The 15,319-nt window shown below is 38.1% G+C and overlaps 1 protein-coding gene across 1 annotated transcript in view; it reads right to left on the reverse strand.

Annotated features, from left to right (window-relative positions):
- MED30 (mediator complex subunit 30) overlaps window positions 1-9,372 on the reverse strand; it is a 35,477-nt gene extending 26,105 nt beyond the window's left edge. Inside the window, exons 1-2 of the mRNA XM_036738444.1 lie at window positions 8,924-9,372; window positions 1,340-1,498 (exon numbers count right to left, since the gene is read on the reverse strand). Coding sequence (XP_036594339.1) covers window positions 1,340-1,498; window positions 8,924-9,097 — 333 coding nt within the window. The 5' untranslated portion in view covers window positions 9,098-9,372. The remainder of the gene's footprint in view (window positions 1-1,339; window positions 1,499-8,923) is intronic.
- Between the last annotated feature and the right edge of the window lie 5,947 nt (window positions 9,373-15,319).

Consider the following 15,319-nt stretch of genomic DNA (forward strand, 5'->3'; position numbering starts at 1 on the left):
AAAGTTAAAATGTGCAGAATACAAATAAAACTCAAAGCTTAGAATAATGTTGATATTTTGCAGCATGTAAAATGTTTATTTATAGCAGCACATACGTAAATTTCAGTTTAGTGACAGCTTCAAAGAAATATTTTCATGAGTTTAAAAATGTCCATCAACATTAAAAAAATTATCATTTTAATAAGTACTCCTAGGGTCATAAAACTAGGGCTAGAAGAGACCTTGGGAAGTTATCTAGTCCAATTCGTTCATTTTATACACAAGGAATATGAGGCCCAGAGAGGTCAAGTGACTTACCCAAGGTCACACAGGTAGTAAGTGGCAGAGATAAAATCAGAACCCAAGTCTTGACTCCCAAGTCCAATACTCTTTCCACCAAAAACAATCTATTTTGTTTTGCCAAGTTCTGTTTAGATAACTTGAAGTTAAAGCTCACTTGAGCCAAGTATAATCAAAAATTAATATTTTTCAAGAAAAGCTCTAAATATTTTCAATAAATTTCAGAACAAAATAATCTGAATATAAACTTAAAGTTTCCATTACGATTTTTACGAGTCTCCATTTAAACGAAATCAATTTGATCAATATGGTCACACCTAGTAGGTGTTAAGTAAATGTTGATGGCACTGAAGCAGAAAATCAGAGCACTGAGAAAATTTATTTCTTTACCTTTGGAAACAAAGGTGCAAAATGAGATGGAAGAGGTAACAAACAGAAGTATCACATACTCGACATAATTGAAATACACCTTTATTACTCAACTATATTATATATTTAAGCAACTATTTTGAAATGTAAAAAAGATAAACACTAATCCAAACCTCAAATCTGAATTAGCATTACTAGTAAAAATCTTAAGGAGAATAATAACTAACATTTGTATAGCACTTTGAAAATTTTAAAAAACTTTTATGAAAGTTGACATTTTTACATTTCTAAATAGAAAACATGTACAATTCTATTGTTGAACAGTTAAGATTGTGGATAAAGTATTAAAAAATCACTAACAATCTAAAGACTTAAGAGCTGAAATTAGATTTGGCTCAGACTCAAAATTCAGAGCATCTTATCTTCTATACAGGTCACATGATAGATAAGTTATCTAACTAATGTATTTCAACATTCTTATTAGAATTTTTTTTTAAATACATATATCCCACAACTGGCAACCATGTTAACATATATTTTAGTCTTCTTTAGATAAATCAACCTAGTTCAATAGCTAAGACTGTACTGAAATAACAGACAGGGAGAAATAATTACTCCTATTGCCACTTTAGTCAGAGAAAAATGTCTTACTTTCTGATTACTGCCCCCATACTCTACCACTAAAACTTACCTCTATCAGAATAGGATCCAATCCTGCACAGTTTTCATTGCATTTATCATAAACTAATCTTAGTTTCCGGAAGAGGATGGAGAGTTGACGGAGATGATCTTGAAGTTTAGCTAACCTGTCCTGGTATGTTCCAGTGTGGTAAGTGACACCGTTTGGCAACTGATTGATCAGACAAAAACAAAAATAACACAATAAACACCTAAGTGCATTGAAAACACAAGACTTTTTCCTCAAAAAGGGCATTAAACCAGAAACACTTTGATAATCATTATATAGGATGAAAGGTCATGAAGGAATTACCATCTACATCTGTGGAGTGAGTAGCCACCCTGAAGGAATTATAGCTCCGAGAAAACTTAAAAGTCAAGTTGCTCCTATAAATAAACTAGGGAGATTTTCCATAGACCTTCTGCCAGACACAAAACTTAAGTAGTTACAGCATATTTTCATTTCTGTAAATTAGCCTTAGAAGCAACTCATTTATTTGGTATGTAGTGCTGGAATAATATAAAAATAAATATGGCTGTTGCTCTCAAGGAACTTACAGCCTAGCAAGAGATGTTGATATAAAACATTATCATGATGTCAACTCTATAATCAGTGAGCTTCAAACGATACATATCTGTCATGAAGTACAACTTGGCAGTAAAACTCCTGGGTAATAACAATTTTTTTTTGAAACTGAGTCTCCCTATCTCAGATAGGCTGGAAGTACAGTGGCCATCCATGTGCCTGATCCCACTGCTAGTCAGCATAGAAGCTTTGACCTTCTCTACTTCTGACTTGAGCTGTTTTGCGCTCCTCAGACAGCCTTGTAGTCTTCCCATCCTGAGGGATTCACTATATGCATGCCGGCCTTACTGAGAACACTTACTTGGCTTTACCACTCTTACAACTCAGGATTTCCAAACTCAAGATCCACCATCTCTGGCCTCCCCAGTGGCAGGGACTATGGGCATACAACCACCACACCCAGAAGTACAATGATATTCTAAAATTAACTGTACTTTATTCTGTAATTTTGAAAGAGGGCATAGCTTGAAAAAGTACTACTTTAATATTACCTAGAGTTCTCCATATACATGTAGTTGCTCTATCCAGTTAAGAATTAAAATTGGAAATGCTGAAAAATACTTGGCTCTGACTACTTGAAAAGTTAAAATAACACACAGCCAAAAATACTATTTCACAAATATCTAGCCAAAACTTATAAGACAATTAAGATGCTCAAGGAAGACAGCAAAGTGTAGTTTTCACCTTAACATTTTATTCTATTTTATTTTTAAAATATACCTTTCTAAGGAACTTTGCTACTTAAAACTTCATATGAATTTTAAGTACCTGTAAGCTATGCTATATATTTATTTTAAATGTCCATTTCCAGCAAAAGAAACAAAAGGAAAAATAAAATAGACCTTATATATAGACCTTAAATAAATGGAATTCTTACCATGAACAAAAAGGAAAAGGTATCTATATGTCAAAAACAAAGGAATTAAAGAGAAAAAAGAACTTTCTCACCTCATTACATAAGAAAATGTAATCCTCAAAGCTACTTGGTACTAGTTTAAAAAGCTAAAAGTAGATAAATGCAACTGACTAGATAATCAAGAACCAGAATAATCAATCCAGTGTTCAATAAATCTGATTAACACAGAATACTTGGAGAAGAAATCCCTATGTGCCAAGAACTGCTGGGTAAACTGGAATAAAAGTTAGGGGGAAAAAACTAAGCACCTTGTCACATTAAGTTGCAAATGGATACAGAAAATGGACAGCGATTTTATTAGCAACTATGATCACAAGAAATATTAACTAAATAAATGCTGGAAAAGATCTCAAAAATAAAAGACTATTATATACGACTACACGAAAACGAAAGCTTCTGCATGTTTAAATAAATGCAACTACGATAAAGAAGGAAAAACGCTGATTCAAGAAAATTGTATCAAATGTCTTACATAAAGGTCTAATATTCCGAGTACAGAGTATTCAACAATCACTCAAGAGATACTTATTACATTCCTCTTATGTGCCAGGCACTGTTTTGGCTACAGAGGATACCAAAAGAAAATAAAACAATCCCTACTTTTAAGGTGCTGACATAGTCTATTGAGGGAAACAACATGTACATATATCTATCTATCTATATATATATACATATATATATATATATATATATATAGAATTTATGCACAATAAATACAAGGAAATGGTGAAAGAGAAAAATTAACACAAATATATATGATTAAGAACATGCTCAAATGTAGTGGTTCTCAATTTTTTTATTCTCAGGACCCCTTTACTTTTGAAATTTATTGAGAAACTTCTCCCTAGAGATTTTACGTATATCATATTAGAAATGTAAATGTCTAAGTATTATTATGAAAATAGTTCTGACCTCACAGAGATCCTAGAAAGGTCTTAAGGATCCCCAGAGGTCCCCAGACCACAAAACTATTCAATGAGTAAGTGATCAAAGGACATTTAAGGAAGAGAGGTTCACTCCCATCCTGCCAGTGAAGCTGTGAATTAGTCTAACAAAGTCTTTAAAAGTAAACAAATAAAAAAACATGAATGAATCATGTTCTCAGATTTTTTACTGCCTATATTTTTCAATGTATCTCTCTCTCTGGTTATTCTTTTCAGAGAGTACTCTCTTACAACAAAGAGTAAAAGGAAAACTTTAAAACAGTTAAACAAAACCCATGAAAAAGCCTGACATATGCAGTATTCCATTTTCATGGTCTCCCACTTCTACAAAGAAGCAAGAGGAGGTGGTGTCTTCTTATGTTTTCTCTGAGGCCAAACTTGATTATTACAATCTCACTGCATTCAGTTTTACTTCTATTATTGTACTTTACATTTATATGGTTCTAGTCACTGTGTATGAGGCAGCTAGATGGTTCAGTGGCAGTGGGCCTGGAGTGAAGAAGATCCCAGTTCAAATCTGCCCTCAGACACTTACTAGCTGTATGACCCTGGGCAAGTCACTTAATCTATTTGCTTTAATCCACTAGAAAAGGAAGTAGCAAACCAGTATCTTTGCCAAGAAAACACCATATAAGATCATGGAGAGTCAGACACGACTGAACAACAACAACAAAGTCACAGTGTATACTGTTTTCCTGGACCTGCTTACTTCATTATATTTATCCTTTCTTGGGGCACAATAATATTCCATTATATTCACATGCCACAATTTGTTTAGCCACTCCTCAGTGATTATCTACTTTGTTTCTAATTCTTTGCTACCACAAAAAAAAGTGCTGCTATATCTTAGTCTATTGGTAATAAATCTTGACCTCCTTGGGATATACACCTAGCATGGGGTATCTGAGTCAAAGGATACGGGCATTTTAATCACTTTCACAGCACAGTTCTGGATGGCTTTCTAGTGTGGTTGGACAAACTCACTGCCCTTAACAACAGCATAGTAGTGTGTCTCTCTTTCTATAGCCTCTCAAACATTATCTATTCCTATCTTTTATTACCTTTCCCAACATGCTGAGGCTAGAGTGAAATGGTGATTTTTAAAATCTGAATTTCACTTGGTAATGCATTGGACCAATCTTAAGTAGTTATCAGCATTATATAATTCTTCTTTTGTGAAATATTCATTCATATCCTCTGTTCACTTATCCACTGAAGGAGCAGCTTTTATTGTAGAATGTATCGAGGTTAGTTCCCTTGTTACCTTGGATATCAGATTCTTATCAGAGATGTCTGATGCAAATTTTTTCCCCAAAGGTACTACTTTCCTGCTTGTTACAGCTGCATTGACTTCATCAGTGTTAAAAGCTTTTCAATTTTACATAACTGCAACTGTCTGTATTATCTTTTGTGGTTGACTACATCCCTAACTTAATTAAGAAGACATCATCTAGCCTAGTGTCCAGATACAGCTATGAAAGATACCTCATCTGCTTGTCTTTTTAATTTTTTATGGTATGATCTTTAACATGCAGGTCACATCTCAAGTTTATTACAGTATGGGGTGTATAATGTTGGCTTCAACCAAATTTCTGCCAAAAGTCTTTTCAGTTTTCCCAACAGTTGTTTTCAAATGGGAGTGCTTCTCCCACATACATCATGTTCTTAGATTAATCAAACACTGGGCTGCAGAATTCAATTGTTTCTGAACCATCATTATCTAGGTTGTTCCATTAATCTACTTTTCTATTTTCTAAAGGAATAGCAAATAGTTTTGATGATTATTGTTTTATAGTAAAAACTGAGCTCTTAAAGTGCCATTTTCCTACATTCCTACTTTCAAGTCAACAAGCATTTATTAAGCATTAGCTATGTGTGCCAGGCACCTTGCTGAGCAATGAATAAGAAATAAGAATAAAAATAAGAATAAAAGAAAGGCAAAAAAGGTCATTGCTCTCAAGCAAGAAGCCCATAGTCTAATGGGGGAGCCAAAATAAAACATATACAAATAAGATATATAGAAGTATAAACTGGAAATAATCAGAGAGTGAAGACACTAGCATTAAGGGGGATTAGGAAAAGATTATTGTAGAAGGTGAGATGTTAGCTGGGACTTGAAGGAAGCCTGGAAAGCCAAGAGACTGAGATGAGAGAGAAAATTACAGGTATGAGGGATATCCAGTGAAAATGCAGTCAGGAGTGTCACTGCAAAGAACATCAAGGTGTAAGAAGACTGGAAATGTGGGAAGGGGCCAGATAATGAATGACATTAAAAGACTTTAAAAACCAAACAGTGAGGGTTTGTTTGGTCATGGAGATAAAAGGGAGCCACTGAAGTTAATTGAATATGGGAGTGACAAGGTCAGAAAGATCAATCTGACAGATGAGTGAAGGACGAAGGGGAGTGACTTAGAAAGGAGACCAAACAGCAAGCTATTTCAATAGTCCAGACATGAGGTGATGGGAGTTTGCACCAGGATTGGATTGAGGGGAGGGAGGTGAGGAGGAAATGAGAGACAGTGAGTAGATGATACCTAAGCTGAGAGCCTGGGTGGATGGTGCTGCCCTTGACAATAATAAGGAAGTTAGAAAGAGGTTAGGGCTTAGGGGAAACTATGAGTTCAATTTTGGACATGTTGAGTTTAAAGTGTCTACAGAACGCTGAATCTAAAATGTCTAGTTGGAAGATTCAAGACTAGAAGTCAGGAGAGAGGTTAGGGTTGAATAAATAGATCTGAGGATCACCTGCAAAAAGATAACTGAATCCATGGGAAAGATGAAATCAATAAGCAAAATAGTATATAGTGAGAAGAGAAGGCAGGACAAAGCCTTGGGGAACAAGGTTCCCCACAGTTAGTGGGTATGATCTGGATGAAGATTCAGTAGAGTGAGTCAGACAGGTAGGAGGAGAACCAAGAGCTGTATGAGTATCAAGAAGAGGAGAATCAGAAGTGTTAAAGGCTGAGAAGAAAAAAGATAAAGATTGCTGAGAAAAAGCTATTAGATTTTGCAATTAAGTGATCTTTGGTAACTTTAGTGAGGGTTGTTGTTTGTCCTTCAATTTCAAAGAAGACCAATGACATCACAGGGTGATGTCCTGACTCACTTGTGAAGTGGATTTAAGTGAGGCACAGTTGCACAAGGTTGTCAACCCCACTCTCTTCCAGAGTCATCAAAGTCCAGTGGCAAGACAAAGCTCAAGATGACTGGTGATGGCCCCAGACATAGTGCATGACCTTGGTGTCTTCAATATCTGACCAGGCTCTAAGCACTCCACAGTGCCTGCTTCAGCTTTGGAACAAATTATTCTCATCCACCCATTCTGCTAGGTGAAGTCTTCACATGCTTGGGTAGAGAGTCCCTAATTCACCAATGGGATTGAGGACATCAGTTACCCCCAACCTAGTTTATCCCATCTGCTGAGATAGTTTATCAGGGTGTGGCTTGGAAACACAGCTGACAGTTGAGGGACAGGTGGATACCAAAGGCAGAGAGCAGCCCTCAAAAGGGCCTGGTAAGCTCTCACAACAGAGGTGCTAGTCCTCCTTGAACAGAAAATATACCCTGTCATGAAGTAGCAATGGAATGATAAATATTTGCAGGATAAACAAAAGTACTGGAAAGACTCTTGGAACTAAACTGGATGACAGATGGTAACAGACACAAAAAAATAAAAACAAAGCATGGGAAAAAAAATGATGTAAATGTCATTCGAAAGCTTCATGGATGAAACAAAATCTCAGATCTTGAAGCATTTTAGTATGTAAAGTGCTTTGGTAATATATTATATACTTAAGAATTTACATAAACTTTAATAATAGTGTCAGTACCACAGGGAAAAAACAAATAATATTATAACTGGAATCATTTCACCGTTTCTTTTTCCCTATCCCCCATGGCCAGAATGCTTTCTCTACTCCTCTCTGACTCCTGACTTTCCTGGTTTTCTCCAAATCTCAGGAAAAACCCAACCTTCTGTGAGCCTTTCCTTGACTCCCTTCATGACGTTGCTTCTGAGATTAGCACCCATTTCCTCTGTATAAATCCCATACATAGTTGTTTGGATGTATTAGCTACTATAGATTGTGAGCTCCTTAAAGAGCAAGGGCTTTGCCCTTCTCCCCCTTTCTTTGGATTTCCAACACTTAACCCAGTGTATATCACATAGAAAGCATACGGTAGCTAAGTAGGTGGCACAGGGCCTAGACTGCTAGACCCGGGCTCAGAACAGAGTTCAAATCCTGCTTCAGAAACTTAGTAGGTGTGTGACTCTGGGAGGATCATTTAAACCCTTTCCTGCCAGTTTCTCATCCGTACTGGCTGCATTACCTTGGGAATTCTCTGAAATGACTTCTCCACCGTCTCCTTTTGTTGTTAATCAGTCATTTTTTTCCAGTGGAATCACAAGTCACTTCATGAACCCATTTGAGGTTTTCTTGGCAAAGATACTGGGGTGCTTTGCCATTTCCTTCTCCAGCTTATTTTATAGATGAGGAAACTGAGGCAAACAGGGATAAGTGACTTGCCCAGTAAGTGTGCGAGGCCGCATTTGAACTCGCGTCTTCCTGCCTCCAGGCCTGGGGCTCCATCCAGCTAGCCATCATCCCAGGAAGCTCGATATTGGGATAAACTCGTCATCCCAGTACCCTCTGCTTCTGATTGGAGAGTGAGTCCATCAACTACAAACTTCCTTTAAGGAGAGACCTCGGGCCAGACACCTGCTCAATTCTCACCTGGCTGCAAGACCTTGGGCCTTTGCTGACCCTCTTTTCCACCGTGACCCCGGGTTTGGTTAATGCCCTTTCCCCCCTTTCAGCTTCCTTTTGCGTTCTGTCTTCTCCCATTAGATTTTAAGCTCCTTGGAGGCAGGGTCTGTCTTTTTTTTTCATATTTGCACCCCCGGCGCTTAGCATAATGCCTGGAACACAGCAGGCGCTTAGTAAATGTTCACTATCCTTGATTTATCTACCTGCCTGCCTGGGTTTGTGGAAGGATCAAACTAAATTACGTCAAGCGCTTTGCAAACCTCGAAACGCCCCGTGCACGCTAGCTTTAGCTTAGCATCAATGTATGCTTGCTGAGGGGTGGGTGGGGGCCTGCGGCCGGCCCCCTGGGGACCACACGCGAGCATCCTTCCCCGCCCTCCCTCACCTGCATGTTCCTGAGCAGCTGGAAGATCTCCATGGTGCGGTACACGATATCCTGCACGGTTTCCTGCCCAATCCGGCAGAGGGACGCGGTGTTCACCTCGCGGGCAGCCTGGGCCTGGGGTCCCGTAAAGGTCCCGGGCGGCATCCCGGCCCCGGCCAGCGGCGGGGTGGACATGCTGAGCCCAGCGAGCGCGGGCCGCGGAAGAGCCCTAGCTAGGGAGGAAGGACGGAAAGCGGCGGGGCCCACGCCTCGCCGCGCCGCAGCGAGGGACGCTTCGCTTTATTAAACCGAGGCCGGCCAGGGGCCGTCCTCCCCTAAACGCGGGACAAAGCTGCCAGGGTGTGCACGCCGTACCGAAGGTACGAGAGGGCGGAAGAATGGAAAGCAACCCAAGAACAACTTCAAAACAGTCGCCTCGGCTTCCGCTCCTCCGGGACGCTAACGTCCTCGTGACGTCATCACGCCGCAGCCCGGGGCCAGCGCGCACGTGGGTAAAGAGAAACTGAATTGGAGCGGGGCAAAGGATGCTGAGGGTGGCGTCTGCGTAGGGCGGGCGTGAGGGTGGGCAGCCTGGCTTCGGCTCCAGGGCTGGCTGCAATGGGAGCTTTGGGGAGCAGTCCCTGGAGAAGGAACGAATCAATGTGCATTTATTCAGCGCTTACTATGAGCAGCAGAGAAGGCGAGAGGAAGGGTTGATGAAATTGAAGAAAACAGAGGCAGGATTTGAGCTCGGGTGTGCAGTAGAAAGGGAAATGACTACGAAGCCTGAAACCTGAGTCCAAATCGTACTACTAAGGCTTCCTACCAGAGTGGGCTTGGGTATATGATTTACTATTCTTGGGCATCAGTTTTCTCATTTGTAAAGTGGAGGGCTTAGCAGAGGTGGCCTCTGAAATCCCTTTTAGCTCTGGATCTGGGATTCTAAATTTAGAGTTGGAAGGGACCTTGCAGTGTATCTACACCAACCCCTTCATTTTTTTTTGACGGTTTTTTATTTTGACCTATTCAATTAAGCATTCATTTTCTTTCCATCTTACCTTCCCCCCTCCATTAAACAAATTAATGAAAACAAAACCTTTACCACAAATATATGTAGTCAAACAAAACAAATTCCCACATTAATCACGTCTAAGAATATATCTCTGAAACTTGAGTCCCTCACCTTTTATCAGAAGGTGGGTAATATGCCTCATCATCTGTCCTCTGCATTGATCTGAGTTTCAAGTCTTTCAAAGTTTATCTTTACAGTGTAGTTACTGTATAAATTGTTCACCTGGTCCTGCTCACTTCACTCTGCACTAGTCCATACAAGTCTTCTCAAGTTTCTCTGAAACTGTCCCCTTCATCATATCTTATAGCACAATAGAATTCTATTATATTTATATACCATTGTTTTTCAGCCTTTCCCCAACTGAGTACTCCCTTAACTTCCAGTTCTTTGCCACTATGAAAAGTGTTATTGTAAATACTGTTGTACATAAGGGTCCTTTTCCCCCTCTCTTTGATGTCTTTGAATACTACTAATACTAGTAATATTTCTGGGTCAAAGGTCAATTAAATGACTTTCTGTGCATTAATATTCCTGTTTTCCCACAGCCCCTCCAAAATTTGTCATTTTCCCTTTTTGGTCAACCTTGTCAATCTGATGCCAGCACCATTTTACAGTCATGTAAGCTGAGGCTTGGAGAAGTTGTGACATACTTAATGTCACACACATAATGCATGGCAGAAGTGGGAATTAAAACCTCTAGTGATTCTAACACAACCTTCATATCAAGTTTTACTATTTACAGAGTAATCATCTAGCAGTACCTCTGTGAGTTATAAAAATAATATTTCAACCCTATTTTACAGGTAAGAAAGAGCAGAAGTTATTGGCCCAAAGTCATGGGGTAATAATAAGCTAGCATTTATATAGTATTTTTAAAGTTTGGAAAACACTTCATTAATATTATCTCTTTTATCCTCATAACAACCCTGAGAGGTAGGTGTTGTTATCACTCCTCCCTCCCCATTTAACAGATGGGGAAAATGAAGCAGACAGCAAATAGTTTTCTCAGGGCTACACTTACTAAGTAAGTGGATGAGGTAGGATTTGAACTCAAGTTCCCGACTTCAGGAATTCAATCCTCTAAGCTATCCAGCTACCTCTCTATAGTATACTTGCACTTCTTTCTCAGGGTGTCCAACTTGTGAAGTGTTTTCTTATTAGGTTGAAGTACATGTTGATGATAATACACATGTATAAGCATACACTTTGAATATTAGAGCAGGAATGGACCCTAAGGATTACTATGTCCCACTCCATTTTGCAGATAATTCACCTTATACTTCCATTACACTTCAAGAAGTGCTTTAAGATCATCAAATCATAAACATGAATAAAATAACTGTGAATTTGGTTATCATGCACCAGAGTGCTAGAATAAAGGGGTAACAGGTGCTACTGTTCTTTGTAGGTACTACTTGCTCACACATCCCTTCTCCCAATGTAAGTTTCATAAGGATGTCTTCCATTTCTGTGTCAGTCTGTCCAGCACCTTGGTCAGTGCCTAGCACATAAAAGATGCTTTAAAATGTTTGTTGAAAGAACGAGTGGATGGATATAATTTGAAGCCTGAGTTACATAAGTTTGGGAAATAGAAAGACACACAATTTCAACCCAGGTGGTAATTAAAAAAAATTGCAATCATTACTCTGAGAAAAAACTTTTTTTAAGGATTAGGCTCAGAAAAAAAGCGTACTTGAAGCCTTCTCAGAAGTAGTCCCACCTGGCTCTAACCATCCTCGCAAGTTTCTCTAATACTTATGTGGATTCTCAAGATTGTGCTTGTTTGAGAGCTGTTATTATTTGTTTTGTGCTTATGCCATATGATAATTGTACTTTCTCACAAGAGATGTGCACATATATAATCATAGCGTTAGAAATGCGAGAAGCTTAAAAGTTGATCTAGTCCAATCCCCTCATTTTACACATGATAACTTGCTAAATATTTACATAGTGATTCACAATTTACAAAGGGCTTTCCTCACAACAACCCTGTGAGGTAATGTAAGTATTCACATTTTACAGATGAGAAATTCAGTTCAGAGGAATAAAGTCAGTTATACTTAACAGAAGTACTGAGAGCCAGAGAGGTGGAAATGACTTAACTAAGTATGGTATTGACCACTTCACAGCTGTTCCACATCTTTCCTCAAGCTTCCTGCACCACCCCTTTCCCCCTCTCTCTTAGCAGAGGAGTTCAGGTCCTTCACTGAGAAAATAGAGAACACCTGTCATGAAACCCTTTTCCATTCCTCTACTTACAACCCCTCTTAATCAAACCCCATTCTCTCTTGCTCTAGTCTGATGAGATGGTCCTTTTCTTTGCCTAATGGTACTTTTTATCCCATTCCCTTTTTCATGATTTAGAAGGCTTGCTCCTTTAATCAACATTGCTTTCCCATCTTCAGTCTCCCATCTTTGATATCTCCTTATCTGTTGGTTCCTTCCTTGTTGCCTTCAAATATTACCAGGTCTCTTCCCTCCTTGAGAAAACATTCATTTGACCCCTCTGTTCCCTAAGCTATCCTCACAACTCTCTCCCCCATTTCTATATCTCCCCTTTAACTATCAATTTCTTGTAATTTGACTTCCAGCCTCACCACTTGACTGAAACTACTCTCTCCAAAGTTACCGAATGCTCTCTTCACTGCTACTTCTGATGACCTTTTCTTAACTCTAATTATTCTTTAACTTTTTTTCAGCTTTTGACACTGGTGACCCAACTGACTCTCCCTAACCCCTCATAGCCAATTGATTCTCAAACCTTTACAGTTTTGCCTTCACATACCTGATTTACCCCTTTCTGCCAAAATGATTTTCTTGAAGCACAGATATGACCATGATGCTCTCCTATTCAATACATCCCAGTGGCTCCCTGTGGTCCCGAGAATAAAATATAAACTTTTTTTATTTAGCTTTGCAAGTCCATCACAACCTAGCCCCAACCTATGTTTCTAGCTTTGTTATTCATTTTTCACCCTTCTTCGCTCTTTGATCCAGAAAAACTAGCCTTCTCTCTGTTCCTCACACATGACATTCCATTTCCTGTCTCTGTGCTTTTCTAGTAGCTATTTCTTATGGCAGGAATATATTCCTTTCTCATCCCTACCTCATAGAATCCTTCTCTTCCTTCAAGATTCAGCTCAAGTATCACCAGTTCTATTGAAGTCTTTCTTGACACCTCCACCCCCAATTTCTAGTGCCTTTCTTCCTAATTGTTTTGTATGTATTTTCTTTATATTTATTGTGTATGTACTTATATGTGTACTGGTATCTTTCCTGTTAAAATGTAAGTTCCTTGAGAGAAGGGATTGTCTTATTCTTTGCATTTGTTTCTCTAGCGCCGTGTACTATAGTGAGGAATTAATAAATGCTTGTTGATTAACTGACTACCACCTGCTCCTGGATATTTTCTTCCCTTAGGGACATCATTCTCTCTTTGTTTTCATGCCTGCCTGTCTGGCCATTCATGAATCTCATATTCTGAATCATTTTCCACCTTCCCACCTAACCATAGGTGTCCCCAAAGTCTCTGTCCTGTGCCTTCTTCTCTTCTTACTCTATACCCTCTCTCTTGATCATATCATCTCCCACTGATTAGATTATCATCTCTGAAAGTATTCTGAAACATACATGGCCAGCATTTGTCTCTCTTGCGATCTTCAGTCTCAAATAATGGTCTGGAGCCTAGAGGGCTGCTGGGATACCTACCAGTTTTCAAGTTCTGTAACTGTAACTAAAGCTCAGAATGAGACAGATATCTCTTAACATTTTCATTGCTGTAATTCTGTTTGAGCAAGTTGACAGGGGAAAGACTAAAATTTAACCTTTAACTTGACTGTTGAATTTGTTTTTGTTTCCCAGTTCTTATAAAATTCAAGAGAACATTGGTTATAAGACAAAGAATTTCAATAAGGAGAACACAATATTTTTTGATTCTTTCTCTAAGCAGCAATCCTTGGAGATAATTAATAAAAAGTCTATGCTGAATTTGTGTTTAAAAATTGAAGAGTGTGGAGTTTTTCTTCTGTGGGATGATGGTCACAGAAAGCAGAGGTACTCAATATCTTATTTTGTATATACATGTATAGGTAATAGAATATATAGAGAATATGTTTGTATGTATGTATGTATATGTGTATACATACTTATCAGTATGTTTGAACTGGGAAGAACAGGGCAAAATAGTTAACAGGACATTGAATCTGAAGGTGAGTAAGGTAGGAAGGAGCATCTAGCTGCCCTCAATAAATGAAAGTTATTATATTTAGAAGAACTACGTCTCATTGATCTGAGATAATAATTGTAAAGTTCTTAGCACAGCCTGACACATAATAGGTACTTAATACAGTAAATGCTTATTTCTTTCTTTTCTTTCCTTTATTTAAGTTCTGATGACACAAACAGAAACAATTTCAATAAGGAAAAAGTGGGAAAGCTGTTTAAAGAGAAAAATGTGTGTGCGTGTGTGTGTGTGTGTGTGTCTGTGTGTATGCATACCCTTGTCTTTTGGGGCAAAAGAGAATGAGGAAGGTGGTTCAGAATTAAAGATAGACAAGTAGACAAGTAAGGTGTCTTGAATTTTCAAAAGAAATAAGAGCTCAGTTTCTTTGAACTGTAGGCCAGGAAATTTGATTTTGATTTCTGGGGAAAATCTATAATGTGATTAAAATGATAGTTTGTGAGCCTCTAAAAAGGAAAAAGGTGATCACAAAGAGGTCATTCAGAACAGGTAATGCCAGACTAACCTTATTACCTTTTTTGACAGAATTATTAGGTCCAAGGGAAGTCCATAGGAATAATATTCCTGCATTTAACAAGGCATTTCACAATGTAAAGTGGTTTCCAAATTTTGTGTAGTAAAAGCTTCCTTTTTTGTTATTTACAAATTGTCACTGCTCCCTTACTTTTCATTAAAAATCTATAAAAACAACTGACTTACATATTTTATTCAAATAAAATAAATTTTTTAGTTTTATAACAACACACAAAAATATCTTAAGCATAATAATGTGACATGTAGACATTTATTAAAATTATTTAGAGCTTTATGAGTAAAACTGTAAAAATGTGTATTGTAAAAACATTAATGGATGCAATTAATGTACTGAGTGGACTTAATTTTGGGTACAATTCCTCAAAATGTGGTGTCATTGATTATGTTGGTACTTGTAATTCTTTTTCAACCCCTAATCAAGATGTCTCACAAAACAAATGATATTACAAATTAAATGAAAATTTGTATCACTTTATTTTATAAACCAGAGAATTCTTTATTTGCCTATAGCCAAGCATAAGATTTTCAGGTTCAAGCACTTGTTCCAATGTACTATCATAAGAAAAATCTA

The sequence above is a fragment of the Trichosurus vulpecula genome, chromosome 1, assembly GCF_011100635.1.
Source record: "Trichosurus vulpecula isolate mTriVul1 chromosome 1, mTriVul1.pri, whole genome shotgun sequence".
NCBI classification, from domain to species: Eukaryota; Metazoa; Chordata; class Mammalia; order Diprotodontia; family Phalangeridae; genus Trichosurus; species Trichosurus vulpecula.